This window comes from Scophthalmus maximus, chromosome 9, assembly GCF_022379125.1.
Source record: "Scophthalmus maximus strain ysfricsl-2021 chromosome 9, ASM2237912v1, whole genome shotgun sequence".
NCBI classification, from domain to species: domain Eukaryota; kingdom Metazoa; phylum Chordata; class Actinopteri; order Pleuronectiformes; family Scophthalmidae; genus Scophthalmus; species Scophthalmus maximus.
Window position 1 is genome coordinate 3,228,056 of NC_061523.1, and position 23,721 is coordinate 3,251,776.

Genomic DNA, 23,721 nt, shown 5'->3' on the forward strand with positions numbered 1-23,721 from the left:
CCGAAAATGTTGTAGCAAATGTTATAATAGGCTCTAACTTGATAAATCGACCATAGATATAAAGTCAAAACAACTATATTCTCGCGTCAAAACATCTTTAAAGTACATTTCGGGACACAACAACAGATTTATTTATAAAGTTTTAAATTACGGCTGAGACTTTTCTCCTTCCTGTTGCTGCCGTTGATTGTCGCGAAATGCATCCTGGGATACTTGGCTCTCCAAAGAACACACAAGTCTCCTCCGTTGCATTCTCGGTAAAGGGGTCGTGGCAAAAAAACATCCGGGCATTTGGACCGTTGTTGGCTCGATGCATTCTTTGTATGTGAACAGCACTTTGGCTGAGACTGATGACGTTTCATGAGAACGCAAGTACAGACAAGAACGCGCATTGAGAAACGGCCTAGGTTAGTTAGCTAATGCTATGTTAGCTTGTGTGTATCTAAAGCTAAAGCTGCCTGTGTGTTCGCAGGGTGTCGTCACTTTAGCTGTGAGCATATGTCGTTTGATTGTTTATCTATATCTATATCCGCTCTGAACAGAAGCATTACGTGTGTGTGTGGGGGGCGGGCAGGTCTTTGGCAGTAATGTTGATTTATTCTTGTGATATTCTTTCTACAGGACCACTGCCTAAAGAGTCGACGACAGCACAGCCTGCTTTGACACTAAAGAGCTAGAAAACCCTGTGCAGACAGTTTCTTAATTTTTGTAGATATGTTGTTTATGCTAATATTATCATATATATATATATCTGGTATATTGTATGATGTTCCAAAAAAATTAACAGGGGTCATGACACATTGTGTTGTCATTATTTGTGGAGGCCGAGTTTCACCTTCTGGGGGTGATCTGTGATAAAGTCACTGATCCAGGAGCAGGTGAGCAGATGGAGTCCCAGGTCAGACAGTTTTCTGAACAGGATGGCCGGGATGATCATGTTGAAGGCTGAGCTGTAGTCAGTGAAGAGCATCCTAATGTAGATCTCCCAGTGTTCTAGGTGTTGGCACAGCATGATGTGCTGTGGAGATGGCATCCTCGGTGGATCTGTTCGATCTGTAAGCCAACTGGTGAGGGTCCAAAGTGGGGGAGGCAGGCTTTGATGTGATTGAGGAGCACCCATTCAAAGCACTTCATAATGATGGGTGTGAGTGCTACTGGACGGTTAAAGGAGGAATTGGGCCCTGCCAAGTTCTCAGCTGAAAAGTGGGTCACAAAGGGCCGGAGGTTAAAAATATGACAACAGCACTCTGATTTCCTCAACAAAACCTCTTCTTCTATTTATATCTTGTACAGAAAATATATTTTTTCTTTTTTTGCAAAAAATTACTTAAATTGATTTCTGAGAGTAAGAGAAACTGATTCAATCAAACAGTGAGAAAGTGGAGCACATAGAAGGAAATGCTGGGGCAAGAAAGTATCAGAGTCAAATGTATAATAGCAGGAGAGAGAGGAAAAGTGCAGACATTATGTAAATTAAATAGTTTCAGTTTGTGAAATAAATTGAAGGAATTATGCTTTGCCTGACCCCCAGGCACTCTGTTACATTCCCCCATTTTTTCCCTGGAATTATTAAGTATGTTTATATAACTTTCCCTTTGTGCCAGTGTGGGTCAAATAAGCCTGCTGAAGCAGCTTTTCAACACCTGGAAACTTGGTGTTTTGAAACATATCATAATTTAAAAAAGTAATCATGGGCACTAAAGAAAGTAGCCCTGAGGTCAGAAACTTTAAATTGCAAGCCAATTTCTATAGGATGCTCATTACCTGTGAAATAATTGAACTGAGAGGCAGGTGGGTCATCATAACAGAGTGCTGCATTAATATAGGAGAAACACAAGCACCAAGAAGCTTGCAGGGAAATGAAAAACAAGTAGTAATGAAGTAATGAAAACAATTGGATATTTTAGGGCAGCGGTGGGGAACCTTTGTCCTATCACCTGCCATTTTGCTTTTTTATAACATCCGTCAGGGGCCACAATAAATTACCCTACACATATATCCCATCAACCTCTCTCTAATGCAATGGCTGGAACTGCTTCTGTTTGGTGAGGCATCTGATGTCAGATGGTAGTGATGATAGTTAGTCACATAGTTAGTGATGGTAGTGATAAGTTGTTTTGTTATTTGCATGTACATTGTGATATTGGCTGGTGGACAGAGTCAGTGCTTGGATTCACACCTTCAGTTCACTCCATAAATGCTCATATCTACCAGATATGAACATTTTAGTGAACTCCTTTAGTTCTTGAGACTGAAATTGACTATTTGGTTATTGGTCCTGGTTTCTGGGTGGTGCCCCATTGCTATTAACATTGAATAATAAGCTCTATTGATTTTCATAATTCATAATTATCTTTGATACTTGCTGATTACCAAATTAGCCCAAATCGATGCACAACAACCTCAACTTTCTGCTATACATCCAAAACGTACACGTTTATTTGATTTAATTTATTAGAATTAAAATATAGTGGTGCAATCGACCACAACTGAAAGATTTATTAAGACAGTGTAGTATAATTTCAGTAACTTTGTTATGTAGTAACAGTGTTACTTACCACAATGTTGGCTGGAGCGACTGGTACCGTGGCTCACGTAAACAGTCATTACCAGCCCGGTGCAGCATCAGGTCCACAGCGCTAGCCGGCACACATCGAGGAGTAGCACTTAGCCTAGCTCCTTAGCTTAGCCTCAGCTAACTACGTAGCAACCAGGTAGCTGGGCGTGTCTTAGCGACCAGTCCGCATTCGGCCCACCCATGCTCCACCTCTTTGTCCATTTCTGGATTAGCCGGGCAAAGTTGGAGTTGGACCCTGCTGAGCCATTGCTGAACCGCCCACTTAGGGCTTAAAAACCTGTTGTGGAAAATCTTTGTGTGTCCGGTGGAGAGGCTGGAATAAAGATTATTTGAACAAAGTGGATTTTGTCTAAGTATTTTATTCTGTCTCGAGCAGAAGCCAAACAGAGCACACATGGCAGTCTGAAAAAGTGTTGGCCTGAAAAGTGTTGGCGCTGAGGATTGTTCACAGCGGAGCTTTATAGTGATAAGAAGAAGAGGAGAACCCAAATTGATGGATGTCTGCCAACCAGTAGTGACGTCTGCCCCCAAGCATTATGATGCTGAGGTCAAGGTAAGGGAAGAATGTGGAGCAGCGGATGGGGAGTGAAAGCAGGGGTAGCTAGAGGAGGAATGTGAAGGGAGACATAAGCAATCAGGTCACGCGATATAGAACTACGAATCACACAGTATAAAGTATATGTAACACAGTATATAGAATATTTTTTATTACATCCTCCTTTTGATTATATATTAATCACAACAGAAGAGCTTCAGGAAACATCAAACATATTACACCAAGAAGGTTTAAAATACATCATCATACAGAAACTCATCTTAAAAACAAGCAAAAGGGCTGTTTTGGGATCAAAAGGTGAACTGATAATTTTAGCAAGCAATTAGAGGAGGGTTTCAAACATAACTAAACAGTAGAAATGTCGTCAATCAAAACATCTAAACGGAAGAAAACTTGGTCATGGAATCGACATAATCATCATCATCAGAATCAATGTAGGAAGGGGTAGGATACAGATCTGGTGTTTTGGCAGACACACATGAGTACACAACCTTGTGAGCAGAGAACATGTTCACAATCAGACAACACAAGAGAGGGATGATGAAGGTTACGAAGATTACAATCACTAAAGAGATAAGAATCAGAGCGAGTACGGAGCATCGGAGACCACAAAACCCTGGGTGTCCAAATGTGTCCCGTTGTCGGTGGACAATCTGCTCGGGATTCCCCATCTGGGAATAATTTCGGTAAGCAGTGCTTTAGCTACTACTCCAGCTGTTTGTTTTGAGGCAGGGAAAGCTTCCACCCGTTTGGACCACATATCTACCATTACCAGACAATGTTTCTTGCCTTCAGATGGATCTAGTTCAATGAAATCCATCATCATATGTTCAAATGGTCGTGTAGGTGGTGGATGTGCCGCCTGTGCTGAAACTTGTACTGGTCTTCCTACGTTGTGTGTTGCACATGTGACGCAGGCTTGACAATGTTTTTGAGCAAAAATGGAAAAACTTTTTGTGAACCAGTATTGATCAACCATACTCAACATTCCCCCTTTTGACACATGGTCTAACCCATGTGTTAACTTTGCAAAGTGAGGAAAAAAGTGTTTTGGGAGGCAAGGGTGACCATTCGGCCCCCACCAAACGGCATCACTGAAAGTGCATCCTGATGAGGACCACAGATGGTTCTCCTCCGGTGTGGAGAGAGACTGCAGCTGGGAGAGGGTGGAAGGGAGGGAGTCAGGGAGTGAGACGTGTGTCTGCAGCAAGGCCACACTTATCAGGGGTTTATCAGGCAGCTGCGGGGGGGGGGGGGGTCGGGCTGCGGCCTTGGCCGCTGCATCAGCCCTCGCATTTCCTGTAGAGACAGCATCAGAGTTGTGTGTGTGTGCAGCACACTTGCATACAGCTACATATTTTGGTAGCAAAATGGAGCCCAGCACTGCAGACACCACAAGATGTTTCAACACTGGTTTTCCGTCAAATTTGAGAAACTTTCTGTTTCCACACTGCACTAAAGTCGTGTACGACTCCGAAAGCGTATCTGGAGTCGGTGTAAATGGTTGCAGTCTTACCCGCGGAGAATTTACATGCTTTGGTCAGGGCAGTAAGCTCTGCTGCTTGGGCTGAGTAGTGAGAAGGGAGAGGGCCAGAACGGAGAGTCTCTGAATCTGAAACAACAGAAAAACCAACACGATTAAGGCCTGTAGCAGAACCAGGGTTGTCGAGGGGAGTGTCAGTCATGTCAGGTGGAGGAGTGCACAGAGCTTGGAGTTCTGCCAAACAGTTATGCTCCTCGCCATCGTCAGGTGTGGGGAGTAGAGAAGCAGGATTTAGAACAGTACAGCGTTTCACAGTGACATTTGGCATGTCCAAAAGACGTGTGATATCTAAGATACCTAGCAGCGGAGAGGGGTGACGTCTTTTGTTCAAGCAGAATGTGTGAAACTGCATGTGGAACGAGAAGTGTAACGTCCGAAAAAACCTACAATGTGACGTGACACTGTCAACACTTTTTCTGCAGCCGCCACTGCTCGGAGGCAGTGCGGTAGACCCGCAGTGACAGGATCTAACTTAGCTGAGAAGTAAGCCATCGGTCGGAGTCTGTCGCCGAGAGAACAGAGGTCATGCATCGGTTGCGCTCGTCTACAGCCTGTGTAAAAGGCTTGTACGGGTCGGGCAATCCCGGTGTCGGTGGGGATTGCAGAGCCACTTTCATGTTGATAAAGGCACGCTCAGCGGAAGGAGTCCAGATAACAGATGCGTGGGAGGACAGACCTTGACCATGTATCATCGCGCTGAGTGGAGCCTAAAGCTGAGAATAATTAGGGATGAAGCACCTGTAATAGGAGCACATGCCTAGAAAGGACCTCATTTGTTTCTTTGTCTGAGGTTTAGGCAGATTTACGATGGCAGAAATGCGCTTGGGGGAGAGAGTTTTACCCTCACTGGAAATCTGATGTCCCAAGAAACACACTTCTTCCTGCACAAACTGTAATTTAGACAAACTAGCCTTGTGGCCTTCGGCTGCCAGGTGGTGCAGCAGTTTGACAGTGTCTTTTTCGCATTGTTGTTTGGTCGGGGCTGCAACCATTATGTCTTCAACATACTGGAGCAGCGCTGAACCTGGAGTGACTTGGAGTGGATCCAAGCTTTCTTTCAGCGCTGTGTTGTAAACGGTCGGTGATTCAGTATAACCTTGACACAGACGAGTCAAAGTGTAAGGTTTGCCATCGAAATTAAAAGCGAACCAAAACTGGCTGTCTTTAGCAACGGGAACACTGGAAAAGGAGAGATCAACCACAGAAAACGATAGTTACGTATTGTAACTCCAGATTCTATGAATATAGGCGCAGCCCTTAAAGGCTATCGCTTGTGTATAAATTGGACCGAGACCGTCAATCTGCTCCCAAGAATAGCTTTTCTTCAGCCATTCAAGAAGCCAGTGAGGCCCATAGCTTAAAGGGCTGCGCCTATACGAATAAAATCTGGAGTTACAATACGTAACTATCGTTCTATATTGCATAGGCTTCGCCCTTTAAGGCTATTGCTAGTGGGATTTAAAGGCGAAGCCGGATGTAGTCCATGCCTCAATGGGCCCGTTCGGTACCACAAGCATAAACAAACCACACACCCAACCACTGTGCCATGCGTAATGACGCATAGCAGGTCCCATAAGCTCCTGAATGGAGCAGGATACGAATGGAATCATCAAATTCCCCCCAATCGGGATGAAGGCTGGGAACAACGAACAATCGCTGTGAGGAAATGCAGATGTAGTGAATTGTAACAGACGGCAATGAGTATAATATGGAGAGTTCACACAAACAATCACCACATGAATCACTCTGACAAAACACTCAGTACAGAGTGGGTCATAGAAAAATGGGAAACGTCCCGCAGATAGAACCGGATGAAAGAGCAGGGGAGGACCATGAAGCTGCAGTGCAGATGTCCCCCACTGCCATCCCTCCATGCAGAGCCACAGAGGACACAATTCCTCTGGTGGAATGCGCCCTGACAGTCTCCGGGGGATCCACCCCAGAGGAGAGATATGCCTGCGAAATAGCCTCACACAGCCAGTGTGACAGGCGCTCACACACCAAATGCTGTGTGCAGGTGGAGAAACCAGTGCACTGTCCACACGAGGCGAAAAAACGTCGCTCGTGGGCTCGTTATCACACAACACATTTATAGAGATGTGCGAGGGAGAAAACTCCGAATGTGTGACAGAGAACACTGTCACTGTGTTCGTGACATGAGTCTGGTCGGCCAGTTAACCGAAAGGTTAGAGGCCACTGACACAAATGGTGTGGAGGTTATGTGAACATCAGCTGCCGCAGAGCCAGCAGACTCAGGAACAGGCTGAATGTCAGCAGAACATGTGCTCTTCAAAGAAGGCTCGTGTTTGGCTCTGACAAGAGCCGTTGTGTTGCTTGACACACGAGCATTTACTGCTGATTGAAAACACATAACCTCCCCAACATGTCACTTTCTCCTGCTCCCATATCCTCGGAGGCTCAACCGGAGGGTCGGTCCAGGTACAGGCATGAAACGCAGGCTGAGAGGGAAGAGAGGCAGGCGGGGCAGGAGGTTGAGAGGCCGCTGCGGCGATCCCGCCAATTACCAGACGAGCGCTGAGCTCGGACACCGGGTTGGGAAGACATGTGCTTCCGGAATTTCTACCCCTCCTCTGATGAGCGCTGCATCTGCTCCAGGATGGAATAGAACTGGGAAACGAGGCCACCGCGTAACACGGCGAATCGTTTGGCTAGTCAGGAAGGCGCCCGTCATCTCGTTGGGAGGAGGAGGCGCCTGCGCCGGTGGGACCACGAGTTTCGTGTACGCCGCTGCTCTCTTGATGGTACCTGGAATCTCACGCACCAGAGCACCAATCACAGGCAGGGACGTTTTTGCTGAAACGAGGACCCCAGTGACTGCTGGGTGTGCACCCGCCGCCGTCATCAGGCTCTTTCTCCCCCCCCGATTCGACTGAAGAGAGTCGGTGAGGGGGACAATTACTCCAGCCTGCAACAAAGAATCAAAAACAGGTTCAATGCCCTCAATGGCCTCTGTCTTTAATGGATACTGATGTTTGTGTGGTCTGAAATCAGATTTTGGTGTGATAACCACCGGTTCGGCGTTCCTGATGTGTCCCACGTCATACTTATGTGTGGCCCACAGTGAGGAAGGAACTTCCTGTAAGGCTGTGGGGAGAGTGGAGACATCAAGGAGACAGTTAGAAAGTGTCGGGGCATCATTTTCATCAATCAGACACACATCTCTCAGTGTTAATGTACTCAGCTTGAAAGGTTCCATATAAATGCAATGCAAAGGAGAATACATGACCTTTGCAGTCGAAGTCGGCTCCCAGTCAGTGATAGTATGACGAAAGGCCACAAAGGCGCCTGTGTCACTCCACTGATCGTCCTTGGCCTTGCACAAGGAGACGTGTGGGGAAGAGAACATCACTTGAAACAAAGTACGCTATTGAGGAGTTTCCCAGAACAAAGTAGAGCACATCAGAGAGTCAGTTCTGTCCTGAAAGAACAATGTTTCAAAATCAGGGTCAGGTCCATGAGACACATGCGCAGTACAGTGTAGACAATCTGGTAGCATGAAGTCAGCTGACGAGTGCACTCGAGAGTTAGCTATGTCTATCAGTTTCTGTCCCACAGTCAGAGGAATGTCCCATTTATAGATAAAGAGGCCGTCATAAAGAGGCCGTCACCTGTGGACCAAAACATGGTCAATGAGGTAGACTGCCCAGTTCTTACCACTACTAAACCTGTGGGACTGGATATCAAATGAATGCCAAATGCCAACATTAATTCTCTACCCATTAGATTGACTGGACAACATGGAGAGCGAATGTTTGAGTGACATCGCGGGTTGTGTGTCATTAGGATCTGTGCATGTGAGTGGGACAGTATAACACTCTTTTGTTGTGGAGCCAGACGCACCCACGGAGAGAACATATCTGCCACTCAGTTTTTGATTTGGTAACTGGCTTTGCTTAACCACAGAACATGTTGCACCCGAATCTACAAGAAAAGTCAAAGTTTTTCCATTTATCACAAGATCTATTTCAGACATTGTTGTATGAGCCTGTGATGTATATTTTGCATAGGTGTGAGTTTTTTCTTCCTCCTGTTTGAAAAATGCAATGGCTGATAACAGGAGTCTGTGTTGTTCAGCTGTTTTGTGTGTGTGTGTTGTCAGTGGAGCAAGCGTGTCTTCATTGCATGTGCTGTGTGTTTTCAGTGGAGCAAGCGTGTCTTCATTGCATGAGCTGTGTGTGTGTGTTTCACTTCCCTTCTCTGTAGTCTCCGCAGGCAGGCAGAATGTCTCCTCCTCACATGCCCCTCCGCCATCCTCGTCTGTTAGTCAATCAGGGTGACGACCACCTCGTCTCGCCCCTCTTCCGGCCAAATCGCGTCGTTGAGGGCAGTCTTTGGCCCTCTCTGTCCCCTGTTGCCGTACCCTCTGTTGGGGCGTCCTCTTCCGCCTTGTCTTTGAAGCGGCGGGCAGTGTTGATTTGTCTGTGGGCCGTTGGTGTCTTATCCTCCAGCCATTTGTCCAACAGCTTGAACCATGGTGAGGTGGACATTACGAAGTTCGTTGGACTGCCGACGTGCAGCTTTTTCTGTTTTTGCAGTGAGGTGCCTATGAGCGTATGCAGCGTATCTCTTGACTTCAGTTAAGCGGGTGTTTTGCCAGTCGACAAGATACGCTTCCACGTACTTTCTAATCGGATCGCTGAGTCCGATGAGGAAAGCCTCTCTGAAGTGGGCCTCCAAGAGACTTGCAGTGTCACCCCAGTCGGCTGGTTCCTCCAAGCCGCAGTTCTCGTTGAATATGCAGTGAAATCGTTAATAAAACGCTTCCACTGATTTGCCATCTTCCTGCTCGCAGATGGCAACTTTTGTCGTGTTTACTTTCAGAGGGAAAGCCGCTCTGATAACTTGGCAGAGTCCCAGGAGGGCTGCATGATAAGGTTGATTTTCATTGTCAGTCCAGATGGGTTTGAGCAGTCGGAATTCACCAGCTGTGGTTGCGCTGATTTTGGCGAAATGAGCGACGCCCATGTGCAAAACTAAAAGACTGGAGCTCAGGCATAGTTGGCATAAATTCTGCACAAAATGCCATGAGGCTTTTAGCGAATTTAGTGCCTGAGAATGTCACGTTAGGCAGGTGTTTCATTGCTCTTTCCATGTCCACTTCTGTCCACGGCCTGTGGACCAGACCTGGTCCGTTCGGCCCTTTGACATTTATCATGGGGTACTGGGGTAGGGGTGGGGTTGGATCCAGGGGCACAAGGAGTTTTCCTTCTCTCACATTCACATTGCCATGATGAGAGGCATTTGGTTTGTAATTCTATTTCCCGTAAATCCGCTATTTTGATTTTCTTTCCTTCTTTCATTTTTTATCTCAGCTTTTTTCATGCTTTGCTCAAGGTATTTCCATGTAGTAGAACTGAAAGAATATCCTGGTGGATTCCGTGATTTTTTACCCAGTGATTTAAACGCATTTATGACTCTGGACCGTGTTTTCTTATCATTATGTCAACTATTGGACCCTCAGGAGGGGCTTCCTCCTTACTTACCTCCCATGGTGAGGTTGATTTCTCTTAGAGCTCGTTACTTGTAGACACAGTCGTCACAGTGAATCTTGGATCTGTTTTTTCAGGCACAATCAAAGATAAAAGCCTTATACAATAATTGCAGAGATAAAAATCTCATACAATGAATGCACATATATGCGGGTCAAAGGACTTCGCTGTCTAGTTATCAAAAAACGACCCTTGTTTTCCTGGCATATATCATCAGGTCAAAGGACTTTGCTGTGTGGTTCTGTCAGTCACATATAGTAGTGAAGACAAAATTCAATCGTATGTTATCACACAACCATCCTTATTTTACTAGTCCCATAGTTGAGATAAGATAGTCTATAATTTTACTTGGTCCAAAAACTGTCATATATATATAAAAATTTAAAAATAGGAATTAATTAGTTTTGTTTTAAATGAATCAGAATTTCAACTTCTCACCGGTTTTGAAGATAATCTTTTCGTCTAGGATCGCGAGGTCGATCGGTCCATCCTCGAACGTCAGTACTCTCATCTCAGAAATGTATTTTAGATGAGGTAGAGGCAGAATCAGATGTTGATTCTGGTGGTTGTTCACCGACGTCCTCGGAGCCCCGACGGACCCTCAAGCGATCCCACTTCTGACACCAAGTTTGTTGTGGAAAATCTTTCGTGTGTCCTGTGGAGAGGCTGGAATAAAGATTATTTGAACAAAGTGGATTTTGTCTAAGTATTTTAATCTGTCTCGAGCAGAAGGCAAACAGGTTTCACAGAGCACACAGGGCAGTCTGAAAAAGTGTCGGCCTGAAAAAGTGTTGGCGCTCTGGTTTGTTCACAGCGGAGCTTTATAGTGATAAGAAGAAGAGGAGTTTCCAAATTGATGGAGGTCTGCCCACCAGTAGTGACGTCTGCCCCCAAGGATTATGATGCTGAGGTCAAGGTAAGGGAAGAATGTGGAGCAGAGGATGGGGAGTGAAAGCAGGGGTAGGTAGAGGAGGAATGTGAAGGGAGACATAAGCATCAGGTCACGCGATATAGAACTACGAATCACATAGTATAAAGTATATGTAAAACAGTATATAGAATATTTTTTATTACAAACCGCTCTTCAGAAACCTATGGGTGATGTAACGGACGCTACGTCCCCCCTTATATACCGTCTATGGTATGGACACAACCTTGGTTTGAGCAGAATGCGAACATCAGCCATCACAATGACAAGGCTAAAATGCTATTGCTTAGAGTGAGAGACAGCGGCAACTGACTTAGCTTAGCATATTGGCACGCTACCTATTGCTTATTAGTCCAATACACAGAGTACACCTGAGGCTGATGGAAATGTCATTCCCATCAGCCTCAACTGTACTCCACATTGTGACTCAGGGATCATAATATGTCCAAACAAAACTGTCCCAATTTTTTTAAATACCAAGGTAGGTAGATATTTAATTCCAATCAGTGAACTTAGTGTACTTAAAGGTTACAAAGAGACCATGAACAAACTGTTAAGCTTTGGGTTTTGGGCCCAGCCTGCTTCCCCTGCTCCACATAATTGTCAGTTTTATAAAATGGAATTTAACATTTTAAATCCTCACAGCCTCATAAGCCGCAGCCTTATTTGTATAGTTAATTCAAAAACTATTTTAATTAGGGTGATAAACCCTATCTTTGAGGAGATTTCATGTATTTGACCCTTTTGACCTCTCTTTTACTTTTACGATATCTTTCCTCTGTTTGTCTTTTCTTCAGCCTACGTTCCCCTCTCTTTTTTTTTGTCTTACTTACTTCTGGGGTTGAGGATTACCTCTGCCATCCAGCCCAGGATTTCCCATTTCAAAAGTGGCTCATTCAGACCAATGGTCAATGGCTTGAAGAAGATTTTTTTAAGTATGAATTACAGATTTTTTTGTAATGGCCACAGCAGCAAGGCCAGCCCAGTAAAGGAAAAGTGATAATGTCACATCAGTGAAGTGGCTTGTGTGTGTGTTTAGTGTTAGCAACCGTTAGCAGAGCAGCTCTCAGACTGCAGCCTTACTAATGTTCTACGTTCACACACAGGGATAACAAACTGTTTCGGTGAATCGCTACTCAGGACACAGAACCCTGAACCGGAGGCTCAACTGTTGTGGCTGTTGTTGTGAACACACCATTGTCATGGTTGGCAACATCTTTACGTCTTTACTGTCACTGATCAGCTGTTGATTCAACACTGAACGTCACGCGTGTCCAGCACTGCGCTTTCTTGGTCCCCAAACAACACACATGACAAGTGTGAGACTGAGAAGATGAATGGTCCTCTGCGAGGAGGAGGAATCGGCCAGACCACCGACGGGGAACATGTCGATCGGTCCATCGACTGGCGAGGAGAAGGAATCGTCCGGACCACCGACGAGGCAAGTGTAGATTGGCCCACCGACTGGCGAGGAGGAGGAATCAGCTAGACCACCGACGAGGCATGTGTCGATCGGTCCACCGACTGACGACGAGGAGCAGAGTACAGCCAGACCACCGACGAAAAACCTGTCGATCGGCCCACCGACCAGAGACATGGAGCAAACGTCGGCCGGACCACCGATGGGGAACGTGTCGATCGGTCCTCCAACTAGAGACGTGGAGCAGTTGTCGCCAGAAAACTCCAACGCAGGAACAGGGGATGGCAGGAGGTAAGCAAACCAGATGCTAACCGACTGGGAGGCTGGCTGGATGGCACACTGGGAGACTGGCTGGGAGTATGGGGTGTTCAAAAAGTCCTTGAGCCAGTCGGGCAATGAACTCCTCAACCAGGGCCGAGAGGGACAAACAGACACATGAGTATGGCTCACCAGCGCCCTCTTGATCACTGAGGAGCCTGCCCTTTTGCTGGACAGGCAGCGATGAAGTGCCCCAGCTGGGCGCAGTAGATGCCCGACCCTTTCGGAAGCGACGCTGACGCTCCTCTAGGGAAAAATGAGCCTGACCCAGCTGCATCTGCTCCTCTGCTGCCAGTACCTCAGGAAAAGTAGTCACAGGTCTGCGAAGATCTGGCGTCGAAGCTTGAGTACACTGAAACCCTCGGCTGGCCGACAGGGGAACTGCTCCACTGTAGTCTCTCCCTCTCCCTTTCCAGCAGGCGTTTGTTCATCTTAATGGCGAGCGCGACCAGTGCATCCAGATCAGCCAGTAAGTCCAACGTAACCAAATGGTCCATGGGGACCGAGAGTCCATGTCAAAAGGCAGAAGAGTTCCAGCTGCTCTCGGCTGCCAGCGTGCGAAACTCAATGGCATAATCTGAAACCCGTTTCTTCCCTTGCCTTAACCCAACCAAGGCACGGGCAGCATCCCCTCCGACCTACGGCTCCACTCAGCAACCGCCCACGACTCAGTTCGTCCGGTGAGATGGGAGGTGATATACGCCACTTTAGCTCGGTCAGTAGGATAAGCAGCAGCTTGCAGCTCCAAATGTAACTCACATTGCATAAGGAAGGATTTGCAGTCCCCGTACTCTCCCGAAAACCTCTCCGGTCGAGCGAGGTGAGGAAACGGTGAGAAAGAGTCCATCTCCCCTGAAGAACCACCTCCAGAGGATGCAGGGGTTACGATGGCTGCAGCACCAACTCCGGCTACCTGGTTCTGCTGTTGATTAGCCATAGCCATGATTTCGTTCCGCAGGATCGCAAGCTGTTCCTCCTGCTGATGCAGTCGCTCACCCTGGGCACGCAGTGCTGCTTTCACTGCCTCGGAGTCGGCTGAGTCCATACTGGCCAGATTGTACTGTCACGGAGCACCGTAGACCCAAAAGCACAACTCAGAGCAGAGGGTAAAAGGTAATGGAGCTTTATTGTACAGAGTACAGTCCCAGGCGAAGGTAACAAAATTGGCAGGCAAAAGATGTGGTCAAACTATGGGCTAAAGATCTACATAAACACTGGGAAGGTAACACTAGGGATAACGCTGGAAAGTGAGACACACAAGGTACTACAACAATCTGGCAACTGATGAAGGACACAAGGTGAGTATATATACACTGGGGCAGGGGAAGACGATTACACACAGGAGACACACATTAGGGAAGAGAGGGTAATCACACAGGCGGGATGGCAAGTCACCAGAAACAGAGACAGACGGTAAGTTAACAAAATAAAACAGTAAGTCAAGGAAACAAAAAAAACATGAACTAAGAGCATGAACAGGATGTGACACTTTTTTGTTTCAATTACTTTAATACAGTGTTTGATACATCAACATGTCTGATTAGAGATTATCAGTGCATTTATATACTGAATATTTGATAAGCTTTGTTATGTGAAAACTGACGTACAGAAAAACCTTCCTCCCTCAAAATAAATGTAAATTTGAAGTCAGAACCGTTGGGTCAGAACTGTTCTTTTTGTGTGTGTGTTAACAATAGGGATGTTTAATAATTCATCTTAGCTCACTACGTCACTACTTTTTACCCTCAGGGGTGCATAAACTACAGTTATGAACTTATTTTTAAAATACAAAAATGGGAAACTATTATCGGTTATTGTTATCGATTGAAAAAATCCATATTGTGCATCCCTAATTTGCATTATATGCAGCCCCTTGATGACAACACAACGGGAGGGGGAGGTGTGCCCAAAGGGAGACTACGGTGGCCGTGAAGTGCAAACCACCTTCCTAATTGGTCGCACTGTCTGTCATTTACAATGCTTAAGTTAACATTTGCAGTTTCTCCATCAGTAGTAAAGGGGAAAGGTACCATGTAAAGAGAAACATACAGATAGGAGCTACAATATGTATTACCCTCACTGCGTTATCACTCCTTTGTGTTCGTGAGTCGTGCCATAACACGGGCCCGGGACGTCTAGCAAGCTAGCGGTTCCAGACAGTGGTGAAGTTAAGCAGCTTTAAGTTGGATACAAAACCAACTTAACTGCGGTGACATACCGGGCTGGTGTTATTGAGATTTCTGCTTCTATTGAGACCAAATGATCCAAAATATGAGCTGGTAAAACCATAAATCTCCAGACATAAAGTTACAGTGTGGATGCAATATTCTGTAGAGGTTGCTAACGTCACCGCAATGACGAAAGGTTTGTGGTGGGAGGGTTGGAGGTAGATACGTTTGGGGTGTCCTATACACTGTTCAATTAGATAATCTTTGTTAAAAACACTAGGGTATTTGTTTAGTGCCTTTAATGAGTTTTGCTGTAGTCCATTTTGTAGAAAAGTGAGTCAGGGATTTTGTTTGTTTCTTTTGATTCTAAGTTAGCTGTAGTTAGGCCTTTGTCCTCTCCTCCAACAACATTTTTGACAACCTTTGTTATATTGGTTTAGTTTATCCAATAAATCTCTTTTACTTTCAACTGCCATTGACTTTGACTGGAGTTTCTTTTTTCATTGTTTGTGTTACTGTCTCCAGTTCCCCTAGACACAAAAAAGGAGATGCAACACCTGCCATAAAATGTATTCCCATCAACCTATCTCCATCAAAAGGATGGAACTGGCTTAACAGAATTATGCAGCAGTGTGAAGCTGACTGGGAGCTTTCTGGGACAGAGGAACTCTTTAACAGTCTGCCAGACATTAAGTTGATTTGCACTGATTTATACACACCGAGTTGCAACTGTAAGGCAACAATAAAGTTTTAGTACAGTAACACCTTGAAGTAGGTACCACATGCTACATATGTTCAATAAGACAAACCCATAAGCTTCAGGAAGACTGCCAAAAGACCATCCAGCCTCACCTCAACTAACACTCCTCACTACACTACGACTAATGGCACCATCTTTCTATCATGTCCAGCTAACAGGGTGTTTCAAGAACTTCCTCCAATCAATAACAGCATATCTACCTTTGTATCTGGAATAATTCCTAAATGTTAGTTCATACAGTTCATATACTGTATATATGATGTATATTTTCAACCAACAAGCTGTTGTTGTTGAATTCAGTTTTTTCATTAGGTTAATTAACTTGGCACACAATATTAAAGGTACAGGGTAATCAGAATGGGGGCTTTGTGACAAAAAATGTGTTATGTGTGGCTGTAGCCAGTGGTAGATTGTGCAGAAACTGGTCAACACTCACATCTGTCAAACAGTGAATATATTTTTCCCAGGTTCACAAGCCCCCTGATCAAACAATATATTGTGATTCAAGAGTTAATTCAAAACATTGATTTACAACCTCTGCTTCAATTCCATCCATGCTTTACTACATTTTTCTGTTGCTGTTTTTCATAGATGTAATTAAGTGGCTCGTGAGTTTATGATGATGACAATCTTAACTAATGATTCAATAAGCTTATTATTCAAGATTACTCCTGACTGAACATATTTAAAAGAGAAGAGAACTATAGTTTAGGATTTGGATCGTGTCACCGGAATAATACGGTTGCACAGCTGTGCAATGTTGTTTCTGGATTGTCTGACGTGGTGAAACTGCTATGGTGTGGCTTCCGGTCTGGCGTGCTAAGTGATGGCAGCGTAGAGCAGCAGGCTCCCGACCCAAATAACGAAAAGTGTCCGCCAAACTCGAATTTATAATTTTGCAAGTGGATACAACTGAAAAAGAATTAACGGATGTACAAAAATGCCCATAAAAGGGAAAAAAAAAGACACAAAAGTAGTCAAAAATTCGATGAAGACGACGACCAACTGTCGCTAGCTAGCAGCAACATGGAGGACGATATGACGCAGGATGAATTAGTACCGAGTGGCGGAGTTAACTTTGGCTTAATTCTGAAAGAACTACGAGACTTCAGGAAAGACTCCAACCATCAACACCAGATACATCAAAACCTCTTCACCAAGGTGGGAGGAAAATCACCAAACATATTAGCGTTAAACATTGAGAGGGCGCACCGGGCGCTCGATCCTAAACCCCCACCGGACGCACCGCCAAGGTCGATGGTGGTGAAGTTCTCCAGCTACAGAATGAAAGAAGATGTACTCAAAAAAGCTTGGCAGAAAAGAGGTTTTGATTTCAAAGGAAAGAAGATACACTTGGACAACGACCTCACGCCTGAGCTGCAGTGGAGGCGGCGACAATATGCGGAAACGAAAGCGTCACTTAAGGAAAGAAACATAAGATTCCAGTCTTTTCCTGGCCCGATTGAGTGTTTTTCGAAGACGGCAGAGTGATCGATTCAATTCAATTCAATTTTATTTGTATAGCGCCATATCACAACATACATTGTCTCAAGGCACTTTACATAGTGAGGTCAATATTACAATATTACAGGGAAAACCCAACAAATCCCACAATGAGCAAAGCACTTGGCAATGGTGGAGAGAAAAAACTCCCTTTTAACAGGAAGAAATCTCCAGACTCAGTTGTGGGCGGTCATCTGTCTCGACCGGTTGGGGTGAGGAGAGAGAGGAGGAAGAGAGGAGAGGTGGGCAGAAAGAGGGTGGGAGGCGAGACAGTAGGAGAGAAGAGAGAGAGAGGACAGTTGTACAACCGCCGCTGTAATCTCTACCAGACTGATACTTATAATTAAAAAATACAATTATGTTGTTGTTATTATTAGTGATGATATTAATATTAATGTTAATAATAGCAATAATAATGACGGGTTTGGGTCCTGCAGCTCTGGGGTCAGAGATACACTAGGAGAGATAGAAAACACAAACAGGGTTAGTGACATGTACTGTAAACATATCGGGGGATGGGGGGGTAGTATAACAGTTGCTTTAATTTCTACCAGACTGATACTTATAATTAGTGAAAACTGATACTTATAAATACAATGATGTTATTAATAATAATGATAGTAATAATAATAATGACGGGTTTGGATCCTGCAGCTCTGGGGTCAGATCTACTAGGGGAGAGAGAAAACAGAGTTAGTGACATGTAATGTAGATACATGGGGGCAGAGAGAGAGAGAGAGAAAGATTGCAAAAGGTGGGAGAAGGAGAGAGATATAAAGGGAGAGAAAGAGGGAGAAGGAGAGAACGGGAGAGGGAGAAAGATGCTCATGATATAAGTTCCCCCAGCAGTCTAGGCCTATAACAGCATAATAAAGAAATGGTTTATTAAACACCTGAGCAGTTCTAACTATAAGCTTTATCAAAAAGGAAGGTTTTAAGTTTAACTTTAAATGTAGACAGGGTATCTGCATCCCTGACACAAACTGGGAGCTGGTTCCAGAGGAGAGGAGCCTGGTGGCTGAAGGCTCTGCCTCCCATTCTACTTTTACAGACTCTGGGAACCACAAGTAATCCTGCATTTACAGAGCGAAGTGATCTATTGGGATAATATGAAACTAGGAGCTCTGTAAGATATGATGGAGCTTGATTATTAAGGGCTTTGTAGGTTAGGAGCAGTATTTTGAATTCTATTCTGAATTTTACAGGAAGCCAATGCAGAGATTCTAACACTGGAGAAATATGATCACTTTTTCTAGTTCCTGTCAGAACTCGAGCTGCGGCATTTTGGATTAGCTGGAGGCTTTTCACAGACTTATTGGGGCATCCTAGCAGTAATGAATTACAGTAGTCCAGTCTAGAAGTAACAAAAGCATGGACTAGTTTTTCAGCATCCTTTTGAGAGAGGATGTTTCTAATGTTCTTGATATTGCGCAGGTGAAAGAAGGCCGTCCTAGAGACTTGTTTTATGTGTGAGTCAAAGGACATGTCCTGGTCAAAGGTAACTCCAAGGTTTCTCACAGTAGAGCTGGAGGCCAAGGTAATGCCATCCAAAGTAACTATATGATCAGATAATGTTTCTCTGAGGTGTTTAGGGCCGAGTATAATGACCTCAGTTTTTTTCTGAATTTAGAAGTAAAAAATTATAAGTCATCCAGGCCTTTATGTCTTTAAGACAATCCAGAAGTTTGTCTGCCTGATTAGTTTCATCTGGCTTTATAGATAAATACAGCTGGGTATCATCAGCGTAGCAATGGAAATTGATGTGGCATTTTCTTATAATATTGCCTAAAGGAAGCATATATAGAGTGAAAAGTATCTACAACTCAGCTGAGGAAGCAACCACAGACATGGAGGAGAGAGGGATACCAGTGACAGTTCTGAAAAACCCAACCTCCCTTCTGGACCACATTTACCGGCTGACTTGGCGACCCAGCAGAAACCAGGTCAACAGAGAGTCTACACGTTTCAAGCCAAAATTCAAGAAGCGGCTCCAGGCTTTCCGACACCGGGACACTTGATAAGTAGCCTAAACTATGTTTGGTCATGCTAAAAGTGCATAGTAAATTAGCCAGCAAAATAGAGTGTAATGATAACTACTTTTCAACTTTGTATTCTTATTTTTCTCCCTCTCAATTACCATGACTTCTAAGGTAACAGGTGATTAATGCATAGGTGATATATATATGAGGTCGGGGCGCCACCTTATATTTGAAATGGACCTAAGCACCAGCTTTAGAGCTGAAGAGGGCCCTCTTTTGTCAGGAGGAATAGATTTTCCCTCTATATTCTCATTCCAAGAGACACAGGCCAAAAATGAAACCTCAAAATTGAAAGTCACTCTTGTTATTCTTATATGTTTTTATTTTCCTGTTACCAGGTTACTGGTTAATGTTATAGTTCGTGCTACCGTTTGGTGTGGTACCGGGTGTGTAAGATCTGTTTTAAATATAGGACTGCAGGGACCTAAGATATATGCAAAAACGTTCAATGACATGGTCAATTAAAGTACTTACATACAATGTAAATGGTCTGGGAAACCCAATCAAGAGAATTAAGGTCATAGCAAAACTAAAAAGAGAGGGAGTAGAAGTAGCCCTCCTGCAGGAGACCCATTTAACAGAACAGGAGCACCAAAAACTTCAGAGGTGGAAGTTCAATCAGTACTCATCCTCAGGGCTCCAGAAGAGGAGTATCAATACTAATCTCAAGTAATTTAGATTTTGAATGCACTTATGAAAGAAAAGACAGACAAGGGAGATTTGTATTCATTCGGGGAAACTTGCAGGGTGTTTCGGTCACTTTTCTGAATGTCTATGCTCCTCTGGGATCTGAATGGAAATTTTATAACAAATTTTTGAATTAATTACTTTTGAGGCTCAGGGAATCCTAATTTGTGGGGGAGATTTTGATATCAGACTTAACTCAACACCAGATACATCAAAACCTCTTCACCAAGGTGGGAGGAAAATCACCAAACATATTAAAGTAATGATGGGGGAGCTGGAACTTTCAGATGTATGGAGACATAAACCCTACTACACCTTTTTCTCACATCCAAGAAGAAGAAGAAAAGAAAAGAAAAATTAGAACAGTTAGAAAAAGAGCTTAAAAAGTTAGAAGGTACGCATAAGAAAACACTTAATAGAGGAACAAAAATGGAAATAAATAAGAAAAAGAACGAATTGAATGAGATCCTCTTGAACGAGATTAATAAAAAGATTATTTTTTTTAAAACAAAGATACTACGAAGTAGGAGGAAAGTCTGCTAGACTACTGGCTTACAAACAAAAAAAACAACAGGCAGGAAACAGAATCCATAAAATTAAGGACCCTACAACAAATTCCATACATCACAAACTAAAAGATGTGCAACAATCATTCGAAGATTTCTGTAAGAACCTATATGCGCAGCCTTTAGTAGAAGAATTAGAGATTGAGAATTTTGATTTGATAAAACTACCTTTTTGATGAGAGACGAACAAAATGACCAATTAATACGTTTAATCACAGATAAGGAAACATAAAAGGCAATTTCAAATCTAACACCTAATAAGGCAGCAGGCCCAGACAGCTTCCCCTCTTAGTGGTATAAGGAAATGAGGGACCTGATGACTCCAATTTTGAAGGACACTTTCAATTGTGTTCTCCAGACAGATGCAACCCCCCCATCATGGAGTGAAGCAGTGATCTCCTTGATACCAAAAGAGGGGAAAGATAAACTTGATTGTGAAAGCTATAGCCCAATAAGTGTACTTAACCAAGACTATAAGATTTTTACTTTTAAAATTCTCCCCCAAAGTCTGGACCAGACAGGTTTTATCCAACATAGACAGACACAAGATAGTATACGCCGAACGCTACATGTAGTCGATTACATATCAGAAAACAAAATCCCTTCAGTACTACTGAGCCTCGACGCGGAAAAAGCCTTTTTAGAGTCAATCGGAAATTTGTATATAAAACACTAGAGAAATTTGGTTTTCATCAGACATTCATTAAAACTATTCAAGCATTATATAACAGCCCAATAGCAAGAATAAAAATAAATAGAGCCTTATCAAATTTCTTCAACCTGAAGAGAGGGACTAGACAGGGTTATCTGATTAGCCCATTACTATTTGCAATTTACATTGAAGCTTTGAGTATGGGGGTAATCCAAGATGAAAATATCACCGGTATCAAAATACTAGGACAGGAACATAAACTTTAGCTATTCGCATACAATATTTCAATATATCTGTCACACCCAGAGAAATCATTTTTGAAAGTCTTATCATTCTTAGATACTTTCAGTGCTGTCAGGTTACAAATTGAATATTGCTAAAACCCAGATACTAAGTTTTAATTACAATCCTAGCCAAAATATAAACTCTAATATCCAACTCAAATGGGATCGAAACCACATAAAATATTTAGGAACTAACAAAATTGTGTAATTTAAACTTCAATCCCTTGAATCAGAAAATAAATGAGGATATAAAGAGATGGAATTTATTACCTATATTAGGCTTTGAATCGTGAATTGAATCAGTAAAGAAGAATGTCTTACCTAGAATGTTGTATTTATTCCAGACTCTCCCAATTGAAATAACAGACAAACAATTCAATGATTGGGATAAATTAATTTCACGGTAAATTTGGCATGGGAGAAAACCAAGAATGAAATTTCGTACTCTCCAATTAGCCAAAAATAAGGGAGGACTTGCACTCCCTTGCTTGAAGGACTATTATACATCGGCCCACCTGAGAAGCGTGTTTTGTTGGTGCAACTCAGATTACCGGGCGAAATGGAAAGAAATTGAGGAGAACATATCCAGAGAGGTTCCAATCCAAGCAAGGCTAGGGGATAAAAGATTAATCAGAAACTTAATGGAAACAGATAATAAGTGCATCAATCTCTCATTGAAAACATGGTTAAACACTATCACTAGGTGTGATTTGCAGGAAGAAATGAAGATCATGAAATGGTGCCCTCATGACCTTGACTTTTTACCAAGCAAATTGGACGCAAATTATAAGGATAAGGAAATTTTCCACTTCGTGGCTGAGAATGAATGGGCATTTTCCTGCCATTGGGCAAAGGTCGTCACAATGGACTTGCGTCCCAGTTATGGTGTCATATGGCTGTGCCTAAGATCACGAATTGTACGCCGAGTGTGCCGGAGCAACTGCGCCTGTCGGTGGCGCTATGACTCCTTTCTGGGTTGGGGGGGGGGGGGCCCGGGTATTGCCGTTGGACACAGGGGCCCCGACCACTTCCCTAACTCGTACACCTGTCCAACTGATGGACCTTTTTGTCCACTTCATTCACTTTGTCATTTTTTTTGTGTCCGTTTCGTGAAACATTTGTCAACATCGCAGAACTTGTCATGGTAGTACAGTACGGTACAGTAAATAGGTCCAATTGGAGGAATTTTTTCCACTTTGGGTAAATGGCCCCTTTTTGCCCAAAACTCGCTTGCCAACTCTGGGGCGGGGTACCAGGGGCCCCCGGGGGCCAAAAGTCCAATTAGCCCAAAACTCACTTGCTGACTTCGGGGGAGAGGCCCCAGGGGCCCCAGGAGTACCAGGGGCCCCGGGGGCCAAAAGTCCAATTAGCCCAAAACTCACTTGCCGACTTCGGGGGAGAGGCCCCAGGGGTACCAGGGGCCCCAGGGGCCCCAGGAGTACCAGGGGCCCTGGGGGCCAAAAGTCCAATTAGCCCAAAACTCACTTGCCGACTTCGGGGGGAGAAGCCCCAGGGGTACCAGGGGCACCAGGAGTACCAGGGGCCCCGGGTGCCAAAAGTCCAATTAGCCAAAAACTCACTTGCCGACTTCGGGGGAGAGGCCCCACGGGTACCAGGGGCCCCAGGGGTACCAGGGGGACCAATAATACATTGCCCCAAAGCTCACTTGCCGACTTCGGGGGCCCCAGCGAACGGGGCGTCCAATGGCAATACCGTCAGAGGCGAATACTATCTGACAGTCGGGCATTGCCATTGGACGGCGGCGTCCAATGGCAGTACCTTTATTACCACTCATGTACAGGCTAATATCTCCGAAACGGCGGGGGCTAGCCCGCCAAAACTTCAACCCCACCATCCTCTCACTACACCGATGTGACCCTGTGAATATGGAGCCGATCTGAATACTTTCGATTTTGGGCCGTTTTTGGCTGCAGAGGCCTCAGAGGCTGAAAAAGCCAAAATTCAATTCGCCCCAAACTCGGCACACTGTGAGCACGGCCTACGCCTATGAAGCACCTGGAGTGAAAAAATGAAAAAATATACGGTTTCGGAGATACGGACCCTTTAAACTTCAATGTTAAGTTCCTGCCACTGGACGCTTGTCCTTCTGCTGCCGTCTTGCCAATTAAGGCAAATTATGGCCATATCTCCATTGCCATGAAGAATTCAGCCTCCTCAGTCACACAGGGCGATGCCCGCGAGATACTAC

At 44.4% G+C, this 23,721-nt stretch overlaps 1 protein-coding gene across 5 annotated transcripts; it reads right to left on the bottom strand.

Annotated features, from left to right (window-relative positions):
- Positions 1-2,940: 2,940 nt before the first annotated feature.
- LOC118319863 lies at positions 2,941-10,952 on the bottom strand. Of its 5 annotated transcripts, none has more exons than XM_047334689.1 (4): positions 7,709-10,952; positions 7,444-7,603; positions 4,651-4,746; positions 3,192-4,433 (listed from the first exon to the last, which is right to left on the bottom strand). In XM_047334689.1, exons 1-4 carry the CDS (start codon positions 8,042-8,044, stop codon positions 3,715-3,717), a joined length of 1,311 nt encoding a protein of 436 aa, XP_047190645.1. In that variant the 5' UTR covers positions 8,045-10,952; the 3' UTR covers positions 3,192-3,714. The 5 variants fall into 5 exon arrangements, with proteins under 5 accessions (XP_035506454.2, XP_047190645.1, XP_047190647.1 ...); XM_047334691.1 differs by having other exon boundaries at positions 4,651-7,603; positions 7,709-7,782; positions 7,925-10,936; XM_035650561.2 differs by lacking the exon at positions 3,192-4,433 and adding an exon at positions 2,941-3,179 and having other exon boundaries at positions 7,444-10,952.
- Between the last annotated feature and the right edge of the window lie 12,769 nt (positions 10,953-23,721).